The 12,184-nt window shown below is 40.2% G+C and overlaps 1 protein-coding gene across 1 annotated transcript in view; it reads left to right on the top strand.

Moving 5' to 3' along the window:
• The window catches only part of LMBRD2 (LMBR1 domain containing 2), a 42,535-nt gene that overhangs the window by 25,547 nt on the left and 4,804 nt on the right, over positions 1-12,184 (top strand). Inside the window, exons 12-17 of the mRNA XM_039544423.1 lie at positions 1-106; positions 4,482-4,579; positions 5,614-5,717; positions 6,789-6,835; positions 8,270-8,375; positions 10,268-10,403. Coding sequence (XP_039400357.1) covers positions 1-106; positions 4,482-4,579; positions 5,614-5,717; positions 6,789-6,835; positions 8,270-8,375; positions 10,268-10,403 — 597 coding nt within the window. The remainder of the gene's footprint in view (positions 107-4,481; positions 4,580-5,613; positions 5,718-6,788; positions 6,836-8,269; positions 8,376-10,267; positions 10,404-12,184) is intronic.

Genomic DNA, 12,184 nt, shown 5'->3' with positions numbered 1-12,184 from the left:
GTTATTCTGCCGTTTAACTCCACCACTGTGTCTGAATTTCTTGGGTTTGACTCACATGGATTCATCAATCTCTCACAAAAACACTCAGGCAACTGCATATACATCAGTAAGTATAGAGAGCATTTCTCTTGATGCAATATGGCTTAACAGTCTGAAAAACATTAATTATGAAATTAAATGTTTACTGTAAAAACATAATTTTTCATCTTGTTGCTTACTCAGTATTAAGAAGGATGGAATTAATTACTCCTGAGGGAATTCTGTGCCAAAAAAAATAAAAATTCTGTGCACAATATTTTAAAATTCTGCATATTTTATTTGTCGAGAGAGAGAGATTCACTTACTCACTCACTCACTCACTCTGCAGTCTTACCTTCCCCTCCCCACCCCCCCCAACATGGGTTTGGTGGTGAGGCTGCACCCAACTCTAACACCGCGCAAGAGCTGGGCCTCCCCAGAAAGACTTCAGGGCCCTGCCCCTCTGCACCACACACACCAAGATAGCAAGCAAGAGGGACAGAGTCTTGCCTCCACTCCCAGCCCTGGCCCCCGATTTTGGTATGAGGTAGGCAGGCTCAGCCCAGCAGGATCAGTGTGTGGAGTAGCTTAGGGTGGGGGGATCCAGGTGTGGCATAAGAGGGTTCTTTGTGGGGCAGTCTGGTTGTGGGCAGTTTGGTGGGGGTTCTGGGTGCATGGGGAATCTGGATGCACAGGGATTCATTGGGGGTTTCTGGGTGCAGGAGGAATGGGACTTTGCAGGAGGTTCCATTGCAGTTACATAAGAACACAAGAATGGCCATACTGGGTCAGACCAAAGGTCCATCCAGCCCAGTATCCTGTCTACCAACAGTGGCCAATGCCAGGTGTCCCAGCCGGAGTGAACCTAACAGGTAATGATCAAGTGATCTCTCTCCTGCTATCCATCTCCACCCTCTGACAAACAGAGGCTAGAGACACCATTCCTTACCCGTCCTGGCTAACAGCCATTAATGGACTTAACTTCCATGAATTGATCCAGTTCTCTTTTAAACCCTGTTTATAGTCCTAGCTTTCACAACCTCCTCAGGCAAGGAGTTCCACAGGTTGACTGTGTGCTGTGTGAAGAACTTCCTTTTATTTGTTTTAAACCTGCTGCCCATTAATTTCATTTGGTGGCCCCTAGTTCTTATATTATGGGAACAAGTAAATAACTTTTTCCTTATTCACTTTCTCCACACTCATTATTTTATATACCTCTATCATATCCCCCCCCCCCTTTAGTCTCATCTTTTCTAAGCTGAAAAGCCCTAGCCGCTTTAATCTCTCCTCATATGGGACCCGTTCCAAACCCCTAATCAGTTTAGTTGCCCTTCTCTGAACCTTTTCTAATGCCAGTATATCTTTTTTGAGATGAGGAGACCACATCTGTACGCAGTATTCAAGATGTGGACGTACCATGGATGTATATAACAGCAATAAGATAGCCTCTATCTTATTCTCTATCCCCTTTTTAATGATTCTTAACATCCTGTTTGCTTTTTTGACTGCCTCTGCACACTGCATGGATGTCTTCAGAGAACTATCTAGGATGACTCCAAGATCTCTTTCCTGATTAGTTGTAGCTAAATTAGCCCCCATCATATTGTATGTATAGTTGGGGTTATTTTTTCCAATGTGCATTACTTTACATTTACAAGTTGGTTGGGGTTCAGTGGTGGGGAGGGGTCTGGGTATGTGTGGCGTCTTGGGGTGGCCTGGGTGCTGGGGGAGTGGGCCTTGGTGGGTTGGGGCTCTGGGTGCAGCTGGTTGGGGCTCAGTGGGGTGGGGATCTGGGTACCATGCGGTGATTTACTTTTCTACCAGCTTCTCTAGGCGCCCCAAATGACGCACCCGCACTGCTCGGGAGAGGCATATGACTACTTTGCTTCCCTGCAGAAAAATGACTTCTGACAGGGAAGTTGCAAAAGAAATCTGTGGGGGACTTAAATTCTGAGCGCATGCAGTGACACAGAATTCCCCCAGGAGTAATATAAACTGTTTTCCAATCTTATTCATTTGGCAAGGTCAAGATACTCATTGTCCCTTCTAATCATTATCACTGGCAGGCTTGTACTCAGTTTCACTGTCTGAACAGTGTGTGCTGTGCTGAGCTAAATGGGTACAACTTGTAACTTCCAAGTCATATTTGTTTTTGCACATGGACTCCAAATGTGTACATATCAGTAGCAAACATTAGTGGTTTGATGTTGATTGAATTATCATTTTGGTGGTAGACTATAATCTTGAGGGCGTAGTTTGTTTGTTGATTTAGATTTAAGACAATATTTCTAACCATGGCTGTATGTGCTCTAAAATAATGACTCCTACACTAAATACAATTAAATCTCAGCTGCATTAAAATCAGTTCCACAGGAGCTCAGCCAGCCAGTGATCTCCCTACCCTCAGCTTCACCAGAGACCTTATCACACAGGTGTTTTCTTTTTGAATTTGTTTTGTTTTTGCAGCATGCCCAGAAAGTAGGGCTGTGTACTAATCACAGTTAACTCGCACAATTAACTCAAAAAAATTAACTGTGATTAAAAAAATTAATCGTGATTAATCGCCCTGTTAAACAATAATACCAATAGAAATTTATTAAATATTTTTGGATGTTTTTCTACATTTTTTTAATGTATTGATTTCTATTACAACACAGAATAAAAAGTGTACAGTGCTCACTTATATTATCTTTATTACAAATATTTGCACTGTAAAAATGATAAAAGAAATATTTTTCAATTCACCACATACAAGTACTGTAGTGCAATCTCTACAAAGTAATTTACAAATGTAGATTTTTTGTTGTTGTTACATAACTGCACTCAAAAACAAAACTGTAAAACATCAGAGCCTACAAGTCCACTCAATCCTACTTCTTGTTCGCTGTGAACAAACTTGGTTGTTTTAGCGAACATTTACGGGAGATACTGCTGCCTGCTTCTTATTTACAATGTCACCTGAAATTGAGAACAGGCGTTTGCATGGCACTTTTTTAACTGGCTTTGCAAGGTATTTGTGTGCCCCTTCATGCTTCAACCACCATTCTGGAGGACATGCTTCCATGCTGATGATGCTCATTAAAAAAAATAGTGCATTAATTAAATTTGTGACTGAACTCCTTGGGTGAGAATTGTATGTCTCCTGTTCTGTTTTACTCGCATTCTGCCATGTATTTCATGTTATAGCCATCTCGGATGATGACCCAGCACATTTTCATTTTAAGAACACTTTTGCAGCAGATTTGACAAAATGCAAAGAAGGTATCAATGTGAGATTTCTAACAATAGCTACAACACTCGACCCAAGGTTTAAGAATCTGAAGTGCCTTTCAAAATCTGAGGGGGACAAGATGTGGAGCATGCTTTCAGAAGTCTTAAAAGAGCAACATTCCGATGCAGAAACCACAGAACCCAAACCACCAAAAAAGAAAATCAACCTTCTGCTTGTGGCATCTAACTCAGATGATGAAAATGAACATGTGTCGGTCCGCTGTGTTTTGGATTGTTATCGAGCAGAACCCATCATCAGCATGTATACATATCCTCTGGAATGGTGGTTGAAGCATCAAGGGACATGTGAATGTTTAGCGCATCTGGCACGTAAATATCTTGCGATGCCTGCTACAACAGGGCTATGAGAACGCCTGTTCTCACTTTCACATGACATTTTAAACAAGAAGTGGACAGCATTATCTCCTGCTTGTTATCAAACTTATTTGAGCAATTTGGCTGAAGTAGGACTGAGTGGACTTGTAGGCTCTAAAGTTTTACATTGTTTTATTTCTGAATGCAGTTATTTTTTTGTACATAATTCTACATTTTTAAGTTCAACTTTCATGATAAAGAGATTGCACTACAGTACTTGTATTAGGTGAAATGAAATATACTATTTCTTTTTACAATGCAAATATTTGTATTAAAAATAATATAAAGTGAACACCGTACACTTTGTATTCTGTGGTGTAATTGAAATCAATATATTTGAAAATGTAGAAAACATCCAAAAATATTTACATAAATGGTATTCTGTTATTGTTTAACAGTGCAATTAATTGCAATTTAATTTCTTAATCGCTTGACAGCCCTAGCAGAAAGTCATAAAATTAGAGTAGAGATGGGGAGAGTGAAAGTTCCAGGGTCTTGGAGACCTCAGAGACCACCCTCTCTTTTATAATTAGCAGGATCCAGCTCAAGTGCCCCCTGCTGACTGCAGCTTTGGCAGTGTGACACAGGGAGAGAGTCAGTACTGTTAATTATTGATAACTCACTTTTCACTTGTCAACATTAATTACATAGATACGTATATAGACATAGATATTCATTACGTAGATATTTAGAGAACGGATAACTTATTGTATTGTAACTGGGCCCTACGAGTGAGACAGTGGTAAATTCTAGACAGAAACAAAGAGAATGAGTGCAACTGTCTTGTCTTTGTACTAATCAACACTTTTTCTTTTCAGATAATGGGCTCCATGAGAGTGTTGTCTTTCATTGCAGATGGGTTTTATATATATTATCCCATGCTGGTTGTCATTCTCTGTATTGCTACTTACTTCAGGTGAGTAATTGACAGATCTGTAATCCTTTGCATTTATTATTTACTTAGCACTGATTTCAAAATATAAGACACTCCTCTCCACCCCCAGCTGCATCATCATGTTAACTCAAACAATTAAAGATGAGATTGTAGGTCAGTTTAGCATTTTACAATCTGCAGCTTTTAGATAGCAATACATTTTTTAAAAAATGCCTAAAAAGCTGAATGATTCAGTAAAATGTTGAAACATTCACCAGAGCTCAGCAGTCTGAAAGTGCAAAAGTTACATTAAAAAGTTTTTCACACCATGAATAAACTGTTAAATCTACTTAAAAACCAACAGATTCTCTCAATGAGCAAAGAACAGCAGTTGTCACCATGGAGAGAGTGCAAAGATGGTTTCAGGCCTCCTGATTCCAGAGTAAGACCAGTCCCCCATAAAAGTTAGAGCAGCCTTCTCATCTGGTTGCCCATGACTCCATGAGGCTGGTTAGCAGCCAGGGGTCACTGGTATAAGGATACCCGGGACATGACTCCTGCACTGGAAGCCAGAAGTGAGTTTACATAGGCTCCTCTATAGTAACTCATCCTCATGACTTGTCATCTACGCAGAGGGGAACCCTTAATGTGTTTACAGTGGTATTGAAGATCTGACACAACAGTTATAATTTTAGTATTTGTGAGATTACTGCAAGCAGGTACATTTCTTGTTTTAAGTTATTTGCAGTAGTGATAGGAGGGAACACTTCTAATAAATTGTAAGCGTGCTTCCATTTTGCTGTATTTCTGATTTAACATCATTGAAAGGACTTTTATGGGCTGATGCACGCCTTTCCTTCACAATCTGGGTCTAAGTACCTCCTTAGTGTTCTGAATTTTCAGCTTGCTTACTCAGCAAAATAAATGATGTCCTTTTTAAAATGTAGCTTGCCAATACGGTAAGCTCTTCTCCCTGAATTTTGGAGATAGCTAACTTTGCATGCTACAGTGCAGTTTGTCTCAGCTGATATTTTTATGAATTAAAACTGTTCTGTTATCCTTTTTGTTTTTACCAGCTTAGGAACTCGTTGTTTGAATCTGCTGGGGTTCCAACAGTTCATGGGAGACAATGAAATGACCTCTGACTTTATTGATGAAGGAAAGGAGTTAATCAGAAGAGGTAATATGGGTACAATAAATGTATCTAAAATGTTGTGATAAAACTGAATATTGTTTATGGCTTTTTAGTACTTAGTCCCAAAATCTAAAATTGCAAAAATCGCTTTATAAACTAAATGTCCTATTGGTCTAAATCCCTCACCTCTCTCAGTTTGCACACTATCGGGCTTCATCAGTATGTGAAAGAGAGTCTAAGGAAACCTTAAATGCTGCAGGAACCAGCGTTTGTGATTCAGTAGGCAGTAGTCTTCTCTTGGAATCAGTACTGAACTAATGCCCCAACTTGGTGGTAAGGGGCAGTGTAGAAGTGAAGTTTTTCACATGAGATCACAATCTGAGATACCCTTTGAGGTATTTCAGGGCCATTGTGATTCTTAATTAGTTGAGATTTATAAAGCTGAAATCCTCAGCTGGAAGGTGCTATAGTAATGTGTCATCACTTTTTAATAAGTTACGTAAAGACTCTGTACATCAATCATAAAATGTAAGATGAAGTTACTTGTACTCAATTTTTATTGGAAAGGTGCATGCACCACCACCCTTAAGCAATTATGGCACCATGCATTTTACAGAGAATCTCTTTTGAAAGGACCCTTAAATATCCCATCATTAAGTTTACAGAGCTGAATATTGTCGTTGTCCCATTAGTTCATTTTTACAACTGCCAGACCTTCAAACAAAAACAAAACCCTTGTGTATTTTAGGTAACATTTTAGTTTCTCTTTGACAGAGATCCTTCCATCTGGCACATCATTATTTTAGAATTGTTCATTCTTCTCCCCTGCCCCATCTGTTCATCTGCCATGTTATTAAATATTGGGAAAGCTCATATTAAGCTTCATTCAAATTTATCAAAAGTAGGGAAGTAGTTAATGTAAAACTTCAGTGTTTTTCCTCAGGTAGCCCCTTCTTCATGAAAAATGTGTTGGTTTTGATTAAATTTAATCCCTTTAAGAGTATTGGTAAGAATTTTATTCCAGTGCCTTTTTTAATCCTTGCTGCTTTAACTGTTTATAATCACTGATGGTTTTTATTACTCTTTAGTTAAATAAAAATATTGTTCCTTTTCTAGAGAAAAGAAAACGGCAAAGGCAGGAAGAAGGTGAAAATAGAAGAAGGGTATGAGAATATTTTAGAAAGTATTGTACTAATTTTCTATGTACTGTATGTTGGTATGTATTACAACTTTCCTTTAGGATCTTGGTTTTCATTCCATTATAACACTGGTGTGGAATTTGGCATCTAAAGTCATAATCCCAGAAGAACTATGTCTATCCACTTCCAGTCAATTCATTATTGAAGTCTACAGGAAATTAATTATTATCCTGGTATGTTTTTCAAGCTCAAATACTATATAACTTCCTTTTTTAAATTCAAAATGAATTAAAAATAGAATCTGGTTTATTGCAAATCTTCAGCGCTTAATTTTACATGTTTTCTTCATGTGTTACATTGTCACTGCACTTAAATTGACATGAAACATTTTGGTCTTACCAGACCATTTTCAATTAATGGTTCAGAAAGGTTGGGTGTTTTTTATTCTGCAGACTAGAACTGAAGATCTTGCTCTGTTGTAAATTGGTATATTGTCTTCAATAGAATTATGTCAATTTACACCAGCTCAGGATCTGGAACCACTAATCTGAATTTGAGTCATATTGCATGTAATTAAATAGTTTCCAATGGGTTTTAATAGAAACTTAATCAGATCCTGCCTCTCTTTTACATAAACCAGGGGTTCTCAAACTTCATTGCACCGCAACCCCCTTCTGAGAACAAAAATACTACACAACCCCAGGACGGGGGAAACCAAAGCCCAACGGCTTTAGCCCCAGGCAGGGGGCCTGTAACCTGAGCCCTACCACCCAGGGCTGAAATCCTCAGGCGTCAGCTTCAGCCCTGGGCGGTGGGGCTCGTGCTTTGGCCCCGGTTGGTGGGGCTCAGGCTTCGGCTTTATCCCCAGAAAGTCTAATGCCAGCCCTGGCAACCCCATTAAAACAGGGTCACAACCCACTTTGGGGTCCTAACCCACAGTTTGAGAACTGCTGATGTAAACTCTAATATGAAAATTTTAAAGTGACGAGAACTTTTACTGTAAGCATCCTATGACTGTGTGGCTGTTGTATTATCCTACCAACAGGTGGAGGAAGGAACCAAAAAGTAACATCTCATTTCTACTGCATAGACTATAGAGATATTGAGCATATTTTGTACAAATAGATTTAATACATAATTAGTATAACTATTATACTTACTTTTAAAAAACTATTGGGGGGGGAACACTCGCTAATAAAATATATTTTAGAATGAAAGGGCACACATTTATTAAAATTTTGTCAATTGAAGAAGGCACAGGCACGCAGTCTCACAGCGTGTACTCAATAACACCTAATGTATAAACACCTATGTTACTGCTTCTCTAGTTTATTGTGTGAGGATGAATATCCCAAGGAAATGGATCTAGAATTTAGGAGGATTCCAGATATGATCCGAGTAAGTAACTTTGTTCATATAGCTGATGGGGTGTATTTTTTGTTTTTGTTTTTGGATCAGGAATGGAAAGAGCGATATGGAAACAGCCGAGAAGATTCCACTAGAAATAGAAATGTTCACCCAGACCAAAAAGAATCTAGTTTCTCAGAGACCAACGCAAGCAGACGTAAGTAATACACTCTTTTTCTATACTTTCTTAAAACCTTTACTTTTATAATTATGCTAGTGATAATAATTTGTTTTCTGCTTATCATCTGGGCATGCTGAGTTTACTCCTTCTTGTGTCACAAAGCCATGCTGTTCATTCCAGGGGGGACAGTAGGTCTCCACGGGGCTGGCAATCTTTTTGACACTTCCTCTTTCCACTCCATGGGGGAGGTTCTGAGACTAGTCATAGATTCCTAGGTCAGTTATTGGACTCTCTGATTTGACCAGTAGTCCTTATGATTTGAGCAGTTGTTCTCAGCTGTGGGATTGACAACAAAGGACTTATCTGCACATATGGCTAAATCAGCACTGCTGCGATCGATGCAATAGTGTTGATTTGACTCGCTAAGTCGATGGAAGAGCACTTTCCCATCGACATCTGTATGCAAGCTCCCTGAGAAGCATAAGATAAATCAGCGGGAGAGCATCTTCCGTCAACACAGTGCGATATAGACACTGCTGTAAGTCGACCTAAGTTATGTCGACTTCAGTTACATAACTGAAATAGTGTAACTTAGGTTGACTTACAGCTTTAGTGTAGACCAGCCCAAAGTGGATTGTTTTACTGTGTTCTGATAGGTAGGGATGCTTGCAATTTTTTAGAGTCTAAGATTTTAAAATCTCTAACCCTTCCAGTTGCCCAGATAATCTTTCAAATGTATGATGTCACAGTAATTAGACTTACGGAATATTAATTCAATATACTGAATATATAACCCATTATACAAACTCATAGTTTACATTTTTTTATAATGTGTGAAACTACCAGTTATGTATTTCTTGAGGGAAAATAGTAAAATATTGGTCAAATTTTCAATGTGCAGGTAATTAGTTTTTATGCTTACTGGAGAGTTTTACCCATCCTTTTTTTTGTTCACTTGTACATACTTCTGAATTTTTGCATATTTTACTGTTTACCCAGGAGCTTCTCAGAGCTGAACACAAATAATGTTATGTTAATTCATGAAACAGAAAATACAGCTGACCCATCAATACAGTGAAACGGAGTATGCACAAAGTGGTATTAAATCAATAAAGTAAATATATTGAGTAGAGGGAAATTATTTCCCTATATAACTATTTTCAGTTATAGTAATCTTATGTGTAACTATGATAGGTACAAATTTTGAGGAAGAAATGTGGTGGGTTATCATTTTTTTTTCCCTCCCACCTGGAAATCCAATATTTATAGTGATTAACTGAAATTATTTTAATGACACCCAAATAATATGCAACATTCCAATATTATAATGGGAGGTGCACCAACTGGTATTGTCAAGACTGCATAACAGATTGCCTTTTAACACTTGTTCCCAGTCATTCATAACTTTTTTGAAACTTTGGCTTTTGGGTTTGTTTTTTTTTTCCTGGCATGATCTTTGCCCAAATGTTTGGTTTGGATTTGATTTGGCATTTGATTTAAGAAACATAGTTTCAACCAATATTGTCTAACCACTTTTGAATCATGGTGCGGGAGGAATATATTTTTCCAATTACAAAAGCTCAGTTTTAAACTCTATGTCAAAATAGGCCTAACTGAAAAATGCCTTGGAGTTTTCTGGTGAAACTGGGTATAGATTTGGCAAAGTGTTGGCCCTTTTGAAAAATTGCAAGCTGGACATGCAGAGTGAGTGCATTTTTCACAGGGGTACTGGTTGGAACTGTGAGCATCCAACTAGGATTAGCCAAATATTGAATCTAGCTATAGTCAGGCTTACTTTTTGAATGACTTACAAGTAATGTGCACATTCTGTTTGTTTGTTAGAGAGAGAACAGTTATAAGACATAGGATTTTAAGATGTTTAATGATATTTGCTTATTTTATACTTTTTTTAAAAAAAAAATATTCAGCCATGTCTAAGTATACCAGGTCAAATGGCAGGACCGAAAGGGATAGAATAGAACTCCTCCAAGATGCGGAACCTTTGGATTTTAATGCGGATTCAGTTAGTGATGATCCTCTTGATCATCCTCTTGACTCAGGAAGGTGAGGAATTTTCAGTTTTATCTAAATCAAGTGTTTGGACTTATTATTCCTTTGATCCATGGCAACTATATCCAGTTCACAGGCATATTATTGATAAACAGAATTCAGAATCTCCCCTAGTGTTTGTGTCTCAAGATGACTAGGGCAGTGTTTGAAACCACTTGAAAGTGCTGGTGATTCCCTCTCCATCTCCCAAATGCCTAGTGGGTAAAAGTTATTTATTTCAGTCAATATTTTTGACATATATGTAAAATAAATATATTGGATACATGTGAAAAATATATTTCATAGAGGTAAAGGTGAAGGAGTCCGCTTCTGTGAAATCCTGTAAAGAATTAAGGACATTGCATGGGCTGACTGTGGCTCAGCTGATTGTTTCCCACATTGCTCGTGATCTGTAATTCACAGACGGGGAAGCAAAAAAGGATAACTAATTGTGTTGGAGAAAATCAACAAGCAGAAGTGAAAAATATGTATACATGTAGCCATGCATTTTTACTGTTCATCATAGTTACTAAGTTAATGTGTATCAACTTTGCATAAATTCACATGAGGAGAAATTCTGGCACTATTGAAGTCAATGGGAAAACTCCCATTTTTTCAGGGTAGGATTTCATCCACAATGGGTACCTAACTATAATCTTGTAAGTTACTAAATTTGTTTACAACCCTGTGACCAAAATTTTCAAAACTGTGTCCACACATTGCTTGAAGACACGGGGCAAAATTTTCAAAACTCTCTCTCTCATAACATGTAAGTGTGCTATTCAGTAGCAACTCATTAACTTGTACTCTCTAACCTATTGGTTCTCAACACGGCCCCCTGGGGATCTGCAAGCCCTTTCAAGGCGGCCGCAGGACCCCCCAGCTGAAGCCCCGGTTTTCGGTGCCCCCTGCAGGGCTGAAGCCGGGAGGCACAGGGCTGAATCCTGGAGCCCCAAGCCCTGGTGCTTCCTGTGGGGCAGAAGCCCTGAGCCCATGGGCAGAGTTGGGGACATGGAGGGCATTGCCCCTCCCCCCCAAGTGCAGCGCAAGAGCACGGCAGTGCCAGGGGGCAGCTCCACACCTCTCCCACCCCCACCCCCTGGCTAGGTCGGAGGTGGGAAGCCGGATCCAGGCAGTGCGGGGCAGCTGCGGCTCTGGCTGGTGCCATGGAACAGGCAACAGCAGCGTTTCCTCCTCTCCTGCTGGTGCCCTAAGTTAATGCTGCTCTTCAGCTCCAGGCCCCCTTTGCTCCCGCAGAGGCAGCTGGTAAGAGCCCCCCGGGTGGGGAGACCTGACTCCATGCCTCGGGGAACAAGGACCGTAGGGGAGTCCTCCCAGCACACAGCCCCTTCCACCCCTCTCCCTCTACCCTGAGCTACCCCCTTGCCTGCACACAGCTCCTAGTACCCCTCTCCCTGCACCCACAGCCACCTCCTGTATGCACAGCCCCAGCTACCCCCTCCCTGCACCTTGAGCTATTCCCCATCTGCACACAACCCCTCCCTGTACCCTAAGCTGTTTTCAGACTTTTTGAGCTAAGCCCCCCACCTTTTAGTTATAATTTTTGTTTGCGCCCCTCCCCTCCCCCCAACCCAGACAGGCTGGGTGGCCTGCTGAGGTGAGTCAGGGGATGGAGGTGGTACTCCCTTGGGCCCCGTCATGTGGAGGTATCTCGAGCTCCACTGGCCCATGCCCCCCCAAAACAGAAGTCAAACTACCCTATGCCCAAGGCCCCTGCCTCAAGGGCCTCCCCCCCCCCCCCCCAGGGCCCTGGAGTTTTTATATCCTGTCAGGGT

The sequence above is a fragment of the Mauremys reevesii genome, linkage group 6 (assembly GCF_016161935.1).
Source record: "Mauremys reevesii isolate NIE-2019 linkage group 6, ASM1616193v1, whole genome shotgun sequence".
Classification (NCBI taxonomy): Eukaryota; Metazoa; Chordata; order Testudines; family Geoemydidae; genus Mauremys; species Mauremys reevesii.
The sequence above is the reverse complement of the archived record's forward strand: the minus strand, read 5'-3'. Positions and strand labels throughout refer to the sequence as shown.